This window comes from Xiphophorus couchianus, chromosome 24, assembly GCF_001444195.1.
Source record: "Xiphophorus couchianus chromosome 24, X_couchianus-1.0, whole genome shotgun sequence".
NCBI classification, from domain to species: domain Eukaryota; kingdom Metazoa; phylum Chordata; class Actinopteri; order Cyprinodontiformes; family Poeciliidae; genus Xiphophorus; species Xiphophorus couchianus.
In genome coordinates, this window is record NC_040251.1 from 5,248,173 (window position 1) to 5,264,756 (window position 16,584).

General features: G+C 38.2%; 1 protein-coding gene and 2 long non-coding RNA genes across 3 annotated transcripts in view; 2 read left to right on the top strand and 1 right to left on the bottom strand.

Annotated features, from left to right (window-relative positions):
- Nucleotides 1–14,475, bottom strand: part of chrm4a (cholinergic receptor, muscarinic 4a) — a 34,553-nt gene extending 20,078 nt beyond the window's left edge. The window contains exons 1-4 of the mRNA XM_028010992.1: nt 13,948–14,475; nt 4,962–5,560; nt 2,068–2,222; nt 1,360–1,561 (exon numbers count right to left, since the gene is read on the bottom strand). Of these exons, the coding sequence (XP_027866793.1) occupies nt 1,360–1,561; nt 2,068–2,222; nt 4,962–5,560; nt 13,948–14,002 (1,011 nt within the window). The 5' untranslated portion in view covers nt 14,003–14,475. The remainder of the gene's footprint in view (nt 1–1,359; nt 1,562–2,067; nt 2,223–4,961; nt 5,561–13,947) is intronic.
- The window catches only part of LOC114140785 (uncharacterized), a 36,932-nt gene that overhangs the window by 2,431 nt on the left and 17,917 nt on the right, over nt 1–16,584 (top strand). Inside the window, exon 2 of the long non-coding RNA XR_003594681.1 lies at nt 2,096–2,272. This is a non-coding gene — a long non-coding RNA (uncharacterized LOC114140785). The remainder of the gene's footprint in view (nt 1–2,095; nt 2,273–16,584) is intronic.
- On the top strand, nt 2,571–2,793 carry LOC114140786 (uncharacterized). Its single transcript, XR_003594682.1, has 2 exons — nt 2,571–2,647; nt 2,680–2,793. It is a non-coding gene; the product is annotated as an uncharacterized LOC114140786 (long non-coding RNA).

The window sequence follows — 16,584 nt, forward strand, 5'->3', positions numbered from 1 at the left end:
CTGATTAAACTTTAGCTTTAATAACACAAAGCTACATCATTTTTTAAAGTTTAATCAGTAATACGTTTCTAACTAATTTCTGTCAGATCATGATTTCTTGGTTAATGACAAGTTGTCATAAAGACATTTTGAATAATGTCAACTTTGTATTAAAAGTTTCATGATTTAGCGAAAGACACTTTATGACAACAGTCATAAATATTCATGAAGACTTTAGCGTCATGACAGTCTTATTCACAACCCGCCAAATAAAGTGTTAGCGAAGCAACTGATAATACATGAGATAAAATCTGCATAAGTTTCTGTTGTAGAGAAGAATGTTCTCTGTTCCCATGACATTTACCAAAATAAAAGCTATCACAAGGATTTTGAACATTGCTCACTTTCTATAGACGCGCTATTATTTTGAACCCAACTGTAGTTTAGCATAAACGCTCCATGCTGCCGTGCAGCTGCTGCTGGAGCTGAAACAGAAGGTAAAGGTGAACACGTAGGCCAGGGGCAATCATCCTTCAGAACAAAACAACAGCACTGACAATCATATAGGCACGCAACGCTCTGCCTGCACAAAAAAGAAACAATGAGGTTTTCAGTGTTGCTATGGAGATCTGTCTCAGTTTTACTGGGGTGTGGTTTCTCGGTTTTTAATCTGTTTCACCTTCTCTCTCTCTTTGTCTTAACAGTTCCCTCTATCATCATCTTTATCTTTTTCTTCTTCCTCAGCAACACCATCACTCAAAGTAACACTGTCCTTTAAACTATGGCTCTAATAAATGCATGACTATAGATTTAAATCTTTAAGTAGCTTTAAATTTCACTGCTAAATTCACTGTTGTGTCTTTGTGCAATGATAATAAAATAAGTCTAACATCGCCAGTGTTCAAAGACGTATTTAGAGTTTCTTCTCCTCATTTTCAAACATCTAGACAGAACAATTCCAAGTGAAAGCAACAGAAGGAGAAAGGAACATGAGAGGATTCAGAACCAGAGAGGGTTTAAAGAGGAAATGACTCAGGTTTTCAGGCCGAGGCCCTGAGCTTTCCAATCCCAGGGCGAACCGAGGGAACGGACGATGTTCAGCTCCACAGTTACCGGAGGGCTGTGAATAAATGTGGAAATATCTCTAAGACTACATTTATTTATTTATGATTTAAGGCCATATTCCCCACAGAGCATGTGATAATGCTGATCAGCTTAAATTCCAGATTTCTTTCACTATTGGCAACAACACAAGAGATAAACATCCTGCAAGTATAATCAAAATGGACGCAAAGACCGTCATATTGAAGCTTAGAGCTTAATTTTTCCAACAACTAAACTTTCTAATGTCTAATAAGGTTTAGAATAATAAGTCAGTACCTGTGCCAGTCTGGGACTGGGGTGCCCCAGGGCTTCGACTTGGGAAGGTTTCTGTTCCTCCACCTGGCCGTTCTTTACTCCATCCAGGGCGGTGGTGGTGGAGTCCAGGCTGGCCTTGGGAGTGGAGCGAGGACTGACTTGAGGGCTGGTGTCGTTGTTGTTGTTCTGCTTTATCATGTGACTCTTTAGCAGGTTGGGAGGTCTGAGGAAATGGACAGTTATTATATTCAATTAGAAAATATGTTTAAGACTCTAGAGAATGTTTTTGGACGTTGACAAAACTGTTTTACAATAATCTCAAACAGTAACTCCTGTTGTGTCCTGTTTCCTGATATTAAAACATTCTGAAGTTTTCCTGTTTTATTAAATTGTATCAATTTTCTAAATGTCAGAATATTATTTTTATTTCTTTTAAATCTTTGTGACTTTCTTTAAATTTAGACTCATTATGTCATCAATCAGTTTGGGATGATCTTTCAGGTGGATAAAGGTTTGATGAGTTAATTCCTGACATGATCTAATCAGAGCCATACTGAAAAGTTTAACCAGATTTAATGTCAGAGCGAAGAAAAAGACTGCATCATTATATACAGGGTATGCAAACCTCTGGTATTTTTTTAAAGCTAGGTTGAATTTGAGAAAAAAAAAGAAAAAAAATCCCTGTTATGTCCAAAGAAGTTTGATGTTTAATTCACTGATCAATCTTACTTGATCCCCTTCTTCTCTTTCTTCTCAGGTTTGTGTTTGGAGACTCTGCTCCTGGAAGCCAAGGAGATGTTGATGTACAAGACTGTCATAATAACGACGGGCAGATAGAAGGCCGCTATAGCCGTCCCAAAGGTCACTGCGGGGTTAGAAAGGAACTGGAAGAGGAAACAGAGAAAAGAAAAAATTTATCTGTTCACACTCAGAGGTAATTAAGATATGTAAGAGTTAGATACACAGGCAGCAATTTAAAGTCCAATAAAAAGCATTTTGTCTTTACTTGACACGTGTACTAGATTAATATTAAGACTGACCAAGGCTTTGCTCTGACTAATACAAACCATACAGAGACTATTTTTGTTCAAACTTAAAGGATATTCTCAAAAACTCAGCTCTGGTTGCATTTATATTAAGTTTTCCACCAATTTTGAAACTGGATTCTTGAAAGGGTGGAAATAAAAAAGAAGAAAAAAACGTCTTCCAATAATTCACCAGATGTTATTTGTTTCAAATTGACTTTTGGGTTTCCATCATATATTCCCACTTGAAATGTAGAGCAGTCCGTGTCACGTTTTCAGGCTGTGTGCATAAGGAAGAGGAGTATCCAGAGGAAAGCTTCATGCAGAACGACTAGCTGGGATTCAAACCTGGGACCTTCTTGCTAAGAAAATACTGTCAAGCTGTTGCAAAATCATGGTCATATTTAATAAATATGTTTTTTCCATTGCATATCTTCCTCAAAGTCCTTATATGCATCTTTATGTTACTAAAATCCACTATCTACTAACGAGTCATATTTTTTTTCAAGCATTCATCTGCCATATCAAATAAATGATGTCTTGTGAATGTAACTAGTGCTGCAGTCACTGACACCAGCAGAATGGAGACAGATTTGTTGGATATTTTCAGGATTTATATCACAATGTGATGCCAACATTAGGAAATGTTGTTGCAAAACCAAAAATAATTCATCTTCACTGGCAAGATTGCTTATGTTTAGTTTGATTGAAGTGAAATTTTGTTTTGGTTCCATCATTTTCTCGTAGCTGAGTCTGAATACTGAAGATGGAAGCCAAAAGCCATAGAAACATTACCACCACAATTAGGTTTCACCTCACTGTGATCATTAGAACTCACTATGCTATAAAAAATAAATATGAGACGAAGATAATACGAAATGCAGACTTCAATTGTTTCATTTATTATGAAACATGAACATAATTGCTTTGTTAAATGAGTGAAACAACACCACCAGTAAATTTGCCAGGGAGTACCTCAGATTCACTAAAGATGAAGCTTTTGGAGCGGCCTAGTCAATGTTCAAACACAAATCCTGGTGAAATACAATGAAATAATTTTCAAAAGGCCTTTCATGTGATTTAATGACTTGGAACAAAGTAGAATTCTTAATATCTTTAAAATATAGAGAATGTATTTAATGAAGTGATGGTCCTGTATTCTTTAAGCTGGGTTCCACTGAGCAGCAGTAGATAACTTAGTTAGTGTCCAATTATTTAGAAATCACATTAGTTGCTTTCAGAGGGTAAACCTAATGGCCTGTATGAACACAGGTAAAGGAGAGGGAGAGGAGGAAATGCAAAAGTAGTTTAATGATCTTTTAACCTGATATCATATTTGCATTATACTGTTATGTATGCAAACCAGCTGTTGTTTACATAAGGACCATAGTACAGAGTGGTCCTCTTCTAATGACCTTCCATGTGAAACATTGAGAAGATTAAAACCTGAGAAGCTTCTCCTGCCAGAGTCAATAGTATAAATTGAGAAAGCGTCTGCTTGATCTGCTACATTAACTTTTAATTTTAAACCACATGACTTCAATAACAGAAAGTTTCACTGTTTGCAAAACAAAGCAATTGACCTTTTTGAGACTGAATTGCTTTTGAGATGACAGAAACTCATTTTTAGCAGATCAAGAGTAAAATATTGTGAGATTATAATTTTCAGACTCCAAGAGAAAATGACTTCAAGGGACAGTATTGTGTATTTTCCAGACACATGGTGCCTTTTTACATCACAGTCACATAAAAGTTGTTACCTTCGGTTCTTATAAAAAAAATTCTATATATATCAAATATGACTTCAAACAAATTTGACTTTGTAATGTAATGCCTTGAAATGGGGTCTCTGTCTCTTTAAAAATTCCTGCTCTTTCTGAAACTACATCTTCAGGAAGTCATCACAACATGGCTCCTCTACTAACTCTAATAACATGTTACCATGGTTTCACTGAGAAGTAGCTCCTATAATGAGCTCAGGTGTTTGCTAATTGCTGCTGGCTAGTCTGAAGGAGCTGACTGGGGGAGATTCTGGGGAGGGCTGCTCTGTAAGGGGGAAGCTTGGTGGTTTGTTCTCAATAAGACTCTTGGCAGGCAACAATGTCCCTGTGGAACATCTCCAGATCCAAACCATGAACATCAAAATTTTAAATAGTCATGGTCATACTTCCTTCTTTTTTCTTTTTTGCTTCACCCAGACTCTGTCACTCTTCAAGTAAAGAAATCCATCCTTTTTATCTCTGGCATTGGCTCGATGCAGTTGACTGAATGTCAGCAGTTACTTTTTCTGGTTTATGGTTTTTCCTCAGTCCTGGTTTAGGGTGAACTGGGAAAAGGTGTTCCATGGTTTCCCTTCCAGAGATTTAAATTTAAGAAAGTGGAAGAGAAGACTTTCATTTATCTCCTTTCATAAAAATCATTGGCATCGTCATGTGTGTGAAACTAATTTGTATTTATACAAATGAAGACACGAAGTGAGTTATTTATTCCAATAACTTCCTTGAAACTAACCAGTCATAAAATCTAACTTTAAAAATGCTGACTTTTCCTCTTAGTAACGTGGGACATCGACAGTCGTACTTGACCTATAAAATGTACCTGAATGTAGCATTCTCCTGCTGGCACTGTTCGCTCCCCGACAATGAACTGCCAGAACAAGATGGCTGGAGCCCACAAGATGAACGACAGGATCCACGCTGCAGCGATCATTAGTCCCGCCATCTTGGTTGTCCTTCTGGTGGGATACGTCAGGGGTTTGGTCACGCAGAAGTAGCGATCGAAGCTGATGATCAATAAGTTCATCACAGAAGCGTTCGAGACAACGTAATCTAAAGCTAGCCACAGATCGCAGACGACCGGTCCCAGGGGCCAGGAGCCAACAATGATGTAGACTGTGTACAAGTTCATGCTGAAAACTCCGATGATCAGGTCAGCACAGGCCAGGGAAAATAAAAAATAGTTATTGACAGTCTGTAAGTGGCGGTTCACTTTGATGGACAGCATGACTAATATGTTTCCAGTCACAGTCACAAAGCTCAGAGATCCAGTCACCAAAGCAATAAAAAACATCTCCACGGTTTTATACGAACTTCCAGGCCTCGCGTTGTCGTCGGGAAGAGAGCAGGATGTGGAACCGTTGGTCGACTCATTACAGGAGATGTTGGAGAACAGGTCAGCTGACTGGTTGCCCAACGACCCTGAGGGAAAAACCAAAGACGGTGGAGAACCATGAAATGTAGCTAAGTTTGAGATCTGGAATCACTGTTTGATAGTAAATGGTGCCTGTACTTGTATTTCTGTATGCTTCAGTCAACAGATTAAACAGATTTACATTGAGAAAGAAAAGTAAAAAAAATGAGACTGAGATTGTGGACAGGTGTTGGAAATGATTTCTGTTTTGGATTTCACTACTGAAAACCACCTGAAAATTTAAACAGAAAACCCAAGACATATCAGATCCCCAAACCCATCCAATTAGTATCCATGAAACAAACACCTGCTGTTTGCACTGCCACCAGGAATCTGATAGATCCTAAAACACACTGATATCTCTGCACACTTCCACATTATGTTTTTGGACACTTTGACAGACAATGTTCTACATGATAGACAGACACAGATAGATGAGTGACAGCAGTTTTAAAGATGGGAGACGCATTGTGTGCTGATATTCGTCTCAAATGATGTGAAGACTGAGCGCGCTGAAGAAACTGACTGACTCCAGTTGTCAAGCCTCAGACCCAGAAGGAGCAGCGTGGCTTTGGGAATGTTGAGCGGATCATCGTTCAACTGGTCTACATGTATGGATGTGGAGAAACCTTTTCACTGTGACCCTTAAGGTTTTTATGGTGGGTGTTGCATGGACATGAGGTTCTATGAGGAATATAATCAAAGCAAGCAAGTAAGACTCGTTTCCAGTGGGGATTGGACTACACCGGTCCTGTTATAGATACAATTTTAATGAAAATTAAAATGATAGATCATATTTTTTCTGCCCTAGCTTCACTTCATTGACTCCCTGTTAAATCCAGAATAGAGTTTAAGATTCTTGTGCCAGGCGGCTGCTTGTACTGAGCCTGGTTCTGGTTCTGCTGGAGGTTTCTTCCTGTTAGAAGGGAGTTTTTCCATTTTCCTCTACACTGTCGCCTCATAAATGCTCGGTATGAGGCATTGCTGTAAAATCAATGACAACGCAAGTGATTGTCGCAAACATGCTCGTCCAGCAGGAATAAATAATGCAAGTCACTGAGTCAAGGTTTCCTCAGAAACTTTTTAAACTACTTTGAATAATTAACTGGGATCAATTCAAATGTATCAATGATTGAAATAACTTCTTTTTTTTTGTAAAGTGCCTTGAGCAGACATTGGTTGTGAATTGGCACTATATCAACACATTGAGTTGAGTTGAATCTCTGGGGAACCGAACCTGTGAATAAATGAATGTGGGATTTTTAGGCATCTGGTAATTGTACCTGAACAGGAACCAGACCTGTGGATGATTCAGGTGTCTTAGTGAGAAAATCTTATCAGCTCTCAAACTAAACCAAATGAACTTGTTAAGTTGCTGGCTGAAGTGAAAAGAGATCTGAAACGTCACTTGGAGAGGAAGTAGTAATTACTCCAAAAGCCAAAAAAAAAAAATCTCAATTAAAAAATTCACTTAGGCAGGGCCGTGCATAGGCCTTTGGAGGGGCAGAGGCTCAAAGTTAAAAAAGGTTGAACAAGATCTTAAAACACCGAACAACAACATAGCAACAACCCATATTAATCAAGAATTTAATCGGATCCTACTCTATCCTTGGCATGATATATAAAGGCAGACATTCTTTATATCTGTCGGTGGGACCGACTCAGACTGCCCCTCCCTCCCGTTTCAAACTCTTCTAATTTAACTAAAAGTTAAAGAGTTAAATATGATTGAGATGTTTGCTACCTTTAACAAAATAGCTTAAGTCTATGAAAGCAGTGTAGCAGTTTTGCTAATAGGTCAGCTTATCAATATTCAGTCAAAGTAATGAAATAACAAACTGCAGTCTGATTTTTCTTGTTAATGTGTTTCTACCCACTGAGCAGTGAAAGTAAATAAAATGTTTACATGTCTTTTGTTGTAAGTATTTACATACTGGAGGGGTTTTTATTGGTGATGCAGAGCTACAGCTAACAGCTAGCTCCTCACTTCAGTGGCTCTCCCACACTTTGGACTGAACTATTGTTCTAATTATGGGTAGGAGGAGGGAACTAAAAATTAATTCTTATTTTTTTCTGAGATAAATGGCAGATTTATTTCGCTTTTGGTTTCTTTTATTTAAATTTTATTTAATCTTTTATTTATGGCACCCTTTGAATTTCGTTGTCCTTGTGACAATGACAATAAAGATTTATCTTATCTTATCTTAAATGCAAATGTTTCTTCAATGATTTATTTTTTGCGGGGGACAATTCTAGACTTTTCCAAGATTGAAGTCAGACTGAGAAGTTCCTCATAATGCAGCATCAGACATGAATTATTGATGGCAAAGGCCATTTCCTCAAATGTAAAAAAAAAAAATATGGATGTATGAACATTATGATGATTTATCCTAAATACACAACTTATTTTAAAATATATCAAGAAGGCAACACTTAAGGGAAAAGTTTACAGCTGTCATCTTGTTCAAATAGCAAAAGAATTTGATGGTCACACATGGAATAGCATCTAAATGGGTCCCAGTAGCTTTAGCTTTATGGAAGTGATTTTTTTATTCTACTGAGGTAATCCTGTTTATTACCATCAAACTTGAACTCATCAGGAAAAATGAAGTCAGTTGCAGTTTTTCCATTTTTTAACCAGGAGGCACTTACATTTTTAAAAAGGACCAGCTAACTTTTCATATCACAAAAAGTTAAATCATTTGAAATCAGCATTGTGTGAGTACTCTAGTTCCTTTTATTTATTAGTCTGGAACCTTGAAGTTTTTAAAAGAAAAGAGGAAACTTGTACAAGAGAAAATACTTTTTCACTTACTAGTTACAATAAGGAGACAGACAAAATAAATATAAATAAATAAAATAGAAGTATAGTCACATTGTAGCCTTACAGAAAACTAACTCCAAGAACCTCATGGTGAAACACTGGAACAATGGAAACGGGTCATGTGGTCTGATGAGTGCAGATTCACCGTACTGCAGAGTGATGGGAGCATCAGAGAAAGAATAGCGGCAGATGAAGCGATGCCCCCATCATGCCAAGAGCCTACTCTATAAGCCTGTGGGGGCAGTGTTATGATTAACTCCCGCTGAGGAATCAGAGCTGTTACAGCGAGGCAACAATGGGATGCTGAAAAAAACAGGAGGGTACATGGCATCATGTACGCTCTGGAGGAGGAGAGGATTTTTAATATCAACAGAAAAAATATGAGAACCTGCCTAACGGGAACCCATGGTTCCTACGCACATAAGGTTGAAAATTACTAGCTTGGTTTGTAAATTAACAATACAACTGTTGAAATTAGATGTTTACATTCACCATATAAAGGAATTATTTTCTTTTAAATTTGTTTAAATAATCCAGTTTTCGATCAGGATTTCTAAAATTTGTTGGATTTGCTACATGCCAAAATAATGACAGAGGGAACATTTTCGTTTTTTTTATTTTCTTTTATCTACTTTTTCCTCTTAAGTTATATAAGCTTAAGTTTTTAAGTCTATGATGATGTCACAGCTTCATATGCTTCCATTTGATTTACAGCAATGAAATCAAAACCTCAGACACTCCTTCTCCTGTGACATCGCTGCAAAAATAAAAATAAGTAAGTCAAGACTTCAGGAAGGGGAATTATGGACTTTCAGTCCAGGTTTGCTTCTCTCTTGGTTCCCAATCTCCAGCCACCTGAACTCTCCACCTTCATCTGTTCGATCAGTTATCTGCAGGTTCTCAGTGGAGACAAGCAGCGGCTACAAAATCAGCGGCTAATTGTTATCCATGTCAAAGCATCTGTCCCAATCAACTAAGTAATAAATAAAACTTAGATAAACTGCACCAGAAAGAGAGCAATGAAAATCTTAAAGTCAGCCCACTGTTTCACCATACGGTAGAAACAGTTCAGATACACATTAATGAACCAGCAGATGTTCAGAACTGCAGAGCTGTCAGTCATTCCATACGTGTTTCTACAACTTATCCCCATCTGGAATGCAGATGGGGATAAGGCCCTGCCACTGTGCAGGGTTTGGTTAAGAAAGATGGAGGCCAGGCTTCTTTCATTCATTAAAATTACATTAAAATGATGGTTAGGTTTAAATTGACTTTTAGGTTTTAGGTCTTGTTCCCATAAAGTGTTGTTTTTAGAAACATTTTGTATTTGTCCTTTCGAAGAAGTTCTTAGCATCACACAATTTTAAAAAGTGGCCGTGGCAATACAAGAAAACCGACACCAAGCAAATATGCAACTTACAATTTAGTTTTCATCCTCATTAGAATAATGATTGCTTCTTTTTTTTAAAGTTCAAATTCTGAGCTGATCCTAAAGTACTTGATATATTAAAGTATGAGATTCTTGTTCAGATAGATATTTATTTCATTATTTTTTTTTCATTCAAATTTGACCAAATTAAACCCTTTCCTTATGTAGCCACTTACTTACCAGCAGGCATGAACTTATGGATGAAAAGGACAGAAGATAAACTGTCTGGATATGCCACCACAAGATCTAGCATAGGTAACAGGGTTGGCTCTGGAGCCCCCTGCTGGAGTGGAGGGGAATTGAACTCGACACCAAACTGGAAATTTGGCAGTTTTGGAAAAATGGAGCGAGTGTTTTCCCTCGGCTCTTTCTCTAATTCGGTTGTCAGTATGGATGGATGATTAATTAAATTGTCCAGAGAGCTCCGCTGGTCTCTGCAGACTAGTTAAATGATTTGAGATCGATCTGGAAACTGCCTCAGGGTCCCCAGTCCTCTCTAAGGGCCTCATGATGAGCCTTAACGAGCCGCAGCTGGGGCCTGCACCTGCTGGATGACACCCAAACCACCAGCTCTGTGGATACCAACTACGCCTTGTTTTGATGTTTACACCTTAAATTCTACAATATGTTTTTGATTTATAATATAAATACATTAGGGAACATAAGTATTTGGTAACTTTTCCAAGTTTCTCCACTTTCAGAGAATAAAGGTCAATAATTTTCGTTGTAGACCTCAGCTGTGGAAAACAGAATCTAAAAGGAGGATTCAGAAAATCACGCGATTTATGATTTCCTTGCACGTTCAGACCTTATGGAGGACCAGTGATCATGAGAAAGGTCAAGGTTCAAACCAGAATTGCACAGAAGAATCTGGTCAATGTTCTGAATTGAGGTAGGACCACAGTCTCAAAGGTCCACTACACAGTCACGGTTCCAAATCTTTCAATATTGGGCATCTTGCTATAAAAGACTGAACTACAGGAGGCTGGTTTAAGAACTATTAATCCCATAATGCATTGTGTGATGCATCATGTCAGCACGAGGCCTCTGCTGAAGAAACGTTATGTGGATTATGTTAAATCTCTAAAATATATTCTCAACAAGCAAATAGAAAACATTTTGGTGATTCTCTTGAAACTAAAACATGAGATGTTTGGTCAGATTAACTTCAGTGTATGTAAATATCTGGCTTCAACTGCAGATAAATTTATTAGCTTATTCTTGTTGACAAGCTTAGCATACTGATATGTACAACATTATCTGCTTCCAACAGCATTACTCAACTTGTTTGGGAAAAAACTGTGCTAATTTTATTTTGCTGGCCTGCTGCCATGACTCTAACACACACAGGCATGCAGGTCTGCTCAGCAGCAGGTCTCTGTCGCTGCCCTGGGCGTAAAACTGGCACTGGCATCCCAACGCTCAGGTTGTGTTTAAAGGCGGCTCAGAAAAAAACATGTTAAGACATGCTAACAACGGATTAAAACAGTTGTAAAGGCTGAAAAATGTGTGGAGAAAAAAGAGAGCTCAGATAATGGGAATGTGGGAGCCACAAACGACCAAACCAGCCTGTTTTTTCAGTGAAAGCATCAATAAATATCAATACATTTGAAAATGTGATTAAATGCAGCTATTGTGTGTGTGTGTGGGGGGGGGTTACCCAAATCACTTTTTTACACATTAAAATTGAAGGCTGTAAGTGTTTGTGTTTGGTGAGGCTTTGATTTTTATGAAACACAGTAATAGTCACACAGATGCCTAAAAAAATAATAGTTTTATTGTTATCACTATCACACAACAAAATACCGTGATTAAACTACCTCCATATGCCCACCCCTAGTGGACTGCACAGCAAACTGCAGGATCATTTCAAACAATACACAAAATGTGCATGTGTGTTTATGCCTCCAAAACATTTATTTGCAATAAATGACAATACAAATGTGCAAACAACAGCATAAAAGTTATTTAAAATGAGAAACCAATAGGAATGTAAACAATAAGGTATGATGGTTCTAGAATAACAGCTGCTGGCAGGAAATGTCTATGATAACGCTCTGTTATCATAGATAACTCAGGATGCAGCAGTCTGTCTGGTGATGATCTGGGTGATCCTGGGGTAAAGGTCATGAGGTCAGACGAGAACATCATAGAGCTTTGTGGTATGAACTCTACTCGCCGTGTTTGGAGGAAAAGGAAGGATGAGAGGAATCCCTAGAGCAGCATGCCAACCATGAAGCATGGGAGTGGAAGCATAATGCTGAGGGATGCTTCTCTGTAACCGGGGCAGGGTGGCTGCACCGTGGTTCTGGAGGAGCCTGGGCCGTCTCCAACACCTGAACCCAATAGAAAATCTCTGGAGGGAACTGAAGCTCCGTGTTGCCTAGCAACAGCCCCAAAACCTGAAAGATCTGGAGGAGATCTGTATGCAGGAGTGGACCGAAACCCTGCAGTATGTGCAAACCTGGTCAAGAACGGCAGAGACAAACCTCTGGGATTGTAAAACAAAAGTATCTGTACCAAATATTAGGTTTTATTTTTTTAAACCATCTCAAATTGGTTATGTCATGAAAGAAAAAGTGCTGATTAATGATTTAAAAATCATATGCTTTCATCGTTGATGAAAATTACAGACCTCTCCATTCTTTGCAGGAGGTGAAAGATGAAAAAACGCCTTTTGAATTTGAGTTTAAAGGAAACTTTCAGATAGCTTCAAACGGCATAAAAATTTAACAAACAGAAACTTTTGTTCTTTTGGACACATCCATACACTAAAATAAATAGCTAAGGATCCTAAATCCTATTATTAATCGAACAAAAAGTCTCAGCCTCATCCAACTCTCCAACATAAATACAAATCGACTTTCCACCAACACGATCCAAGGGGCAGGCTGCAGAACAGGCGGATTAGAGATGGGTGACAAGCGAACAAAGAAGCCTCAACGATCCGCTGGGCCATCTCAACATTCTGCAGCTCTGACCGTTAACACGCTCCAGGACGGATGGAACACCATCCTACCATTCCTCTCCTCTTATCCCACTAAATTCCTCTTCACATACGTGCATCATATGCCACACGCCCTGCGATTTCTGCTAAACCATGTCAACAGACAGATCTGAGAGCAGCTCCTTGTGCTCAAACCGATTTTTACTCCGAGTCTGGTTTTAGATTGTGGATTTTTACTAGTTAAACAAGGGGGGATGAAATTCAACCCTGTTTTAAGCCCTGGGTTTTCACGCTAAAGCAAGGAGGGAAAAATGAGAAAAGTAGCAACATTAAAAAAAAAAACAAGAAACAAACTGGTAACAGAAAAAGATAAATAAAATAAATCATGTTTTTCTGCTTTGGTTCAACGTTTTTGCTGCATTTGTATGCATCATGGTCCCAGCCCCCAAGAAGAACAGATTTTTACATATTATGCCTAGAAACAATAAAACAAATAAAATAAAAGAATAACAGCACTGTTTAGATTTTAATCTTTTCCAAGAAAAATCAAACAACAACATGTCATATCTTCAATTTGCTAAAATTCCAACGATTTTAGTAAATTTCCATGTAATCGGGATGAACTGATGGCAGAGTTCACACAAATCTACCATGTAAAGATTCCAGACTCAGATTTCAGTGTCTGCCTGATGTAAAGGTCAAAATGAATTTATTTATTGACTGATTCAGCTTTAAATAAGTGATCAATACTGTAATAAACAAACAAACTGCAAATGTACAAACTGAGATTTAGGATGGAAGAACAGAAAGCATGAAGGACACGAGAGAGTGAAGAAGAAAACAAACCTTTAGATAACTAGATATGTACAAATACACACCTTCTCTATAAAGTGCTTTCTTTATCCATACTTATCCATGCTAGAAATGTGATTGATTCATTTCCAATTACATACTCCATTGTTAGATTTGTTTTGCATCGAACAAAAATAAATAAATGCTAAATCTGTTTTTGCTGGGATGTCGTTATGATGAGATTCGTCTCTGTGTGCAGCGGGTCATTCCAGCACAGCGGGGCCGCCGGAGCGCACCTGACCGATTCTCACACTTTCAGGTTTCAAAACTTGAAACCCGTCGCTTATTTCCACCAGCTCCTCCCTCTGCTTGTTAAGCCGAATAAAAAAGGTTTTGTACTCACCGCCGAAGCTCCAGTGAGGCTGAAAGCCTCCAACTTCACTGCTTTCATTAATCATGTTTCATGGCAAAAGAGCGAAAGCCAAGTTTTTCCCGCTCAGGCTCCTGCCGCCTCGACCCTCCGCTGGAATCAGAATCGATGTTTGGACTTTTTTCCCCCTCCTTCCTGGAGCTTGATTTGGTTTCAGTCCGAGTCTTTGTTAACATCTAATTAGGATCGCGGTGATTTGAGCTCCATGCCATCCAGGCGCACCGCTCCGCTGCGCTCCTCACCGCGCAGCGCTCTCTGGAAGAAGCAGCAGAGAGATAGAGAGAGAGACTTATGATGTCATTTTCTTCAGCCAATCCTTCATGACTCACTGTTTGGATATTAGAACTCTCATTTATACAGACGCTTTCCTAAATCTTCCCGACATTCATCCACAAACTCCGGGGAATCATCCATCCATCCATCCTCCCGGATTGTTTTTACCCACCATTTACGACTAGAACGCGGTTTTCTACCAAATCACAAGCAGATTTTCATTTTCTCTCACCCCTCTGGCAATCAAATTCAATCTCCTGTGAGGCAAACGCAGGCGAAACCCTGAGGTTGGGGGGGAGGAAAGCTGGAGTGCGCTTTTGTCACTTTAAAAGTGAAGCAAACATTTTTAGATGAGGAAGAGGCGCTTTTTAAAAAACTGGGAGATTATATATGGCGGTGTACTATGGCCAGTGTGAATAAGAACAAAAGGAGGAGAAATTTCCACCAAGAAACTCAGACAATTTTGAGATTAATCTCAGAAATTTTGTAGAAAAAAATGGGAAACTTCTAAGTTTAAAAAAAGTCAAACATTTTCCACTTTTGAAACTGAAAATGTAAATGCTTTTTCTAATATATATATATATATATATATATATATATATATATATATATATATCTGAGCTTAATCTCAAAATTTCTGCGTTTTTGGAGCAAATTTTCGACTTTTTTCAGGATCTTCTACGAGATTTCTGAGAGTTACTCCATTTTTTTTCCTATTCACAGAGGCCCTAATACAGCCAGAAATGTATGGATTTCATTCAGTTTGGTTCAATGTGCCTTTTTTTGTAAAGTAGCCACAATATGTAAAGAAGAAAAATCTGTTAATTGTTTTTTATATTATTATTTTTATTCCACTCATTGGACATAAAAAGCACCTTTAAGTTTATCTCATTTTTGCATCTATCCATTTATTATAAAATATAATTTTTTCTTGTCTCCTCATCTCTCCTGTATTTTTTTTCTTATTGTGCTTCTCTTACAACATGCCATCACATCATTCAGTTGTATTCTATGGAAAAGAGCACCAACCCAGACAGAAGCTACAAGTGTTTATTAATCACTCCAAAGAAACTTAAAACTGAAGTGTTTCTGAAGGACCAATTCAGAAAAACCTAGCAGAACATAGAAATACATGAAGCACAGAGGATTTTCTGTGGAGACAAACAAAAGAGAAAAACAGAAACCTGAGCAGTCAGAGCTGGTAAACAGAGTCAGTCATGAGAAAACCAGGAGCAAATATTCGACTTTATGAGCAAAAAGATCTGAGATTTACAGTGAAAAGTATCCACCGCTTGAATGTTTTACCCTTTTGACTTTTACAAATCAATCTTTTCTTGGCAAAAAAACCCTCTCTGTCAAAGCAAAAAATTAAAAAATCTACAAAATTGATTCTTGAACTTGATCTCAGATGATATTAACCGGGATTCTGTTGTTCAGTGGAAAACGTGGAACTTTGTGTCACTTTTAATACGCTCCTTACAAGTTTTCATTTTCAGACTAAGCTTATTCCAATTTTAGACCAAACAGTTTTCATTTATAAGAGCCTAAATGAAATCGAATAAAATATTGAAGGATTTTATTCCTTCAATATTAATGCTGATTAGTATTTTTCAAGCATTGTGATAAACACCTTAGAGCAGCAAACCGTTTTTTTTTTAAGAGTAGCTCTTTCTTTTTCAAACGTCTTCCACTCTGATTAACCTACTGACTTTATAGAGTTTGACATATTGACGGCGTCTTGCATTTGTTCTCAGCAATTGTGCGTCTTCAGTGACTTGCTCAGTTGTGGTGCTCCCCAAGGCGGACTCCAAGGACTTCTCTTTGTTTACCCTCTTCTGTATGGTCAGTGAATCCAAAATTGATGGTGACCATCACAGTTTCTCTGCAGACAACACGTCTTGTTGGTCAAAAGAAAAACCTACAAAAAAACAAATTTGTTTCCAGTTTGCTCTTACATTGATCACTGTAATGAAACCTACAGTAAGCCTTTGTCTCCAGTAGGTTCAGAACACTGGAGCTCGACTAATTACGGAGACTAAAAGGCACAAAAGCATTACTGCTGTGCTTGCCTGTCTGCACTGGTTTCCTTTTAGGTTTCATATTGATTTTGAGATCTTGCTGCTTGGTTGAAAGCTTTAAATGGCCATGCCCTGAATAAATCAGTCCTATTGACAAGGTGAGCTTCCACTTGAACTCTGAGGGCCATAGACAGCGCTCCTCTGAATATTCCCAAGGTGCAATTTATGGCGATAGGAGATCAAACCATCTCCATTATAAATCTCCAATTCAGGGAAACCAACCCACTAAACACGGGCCAATGAAATGCTGGCCTTAAGA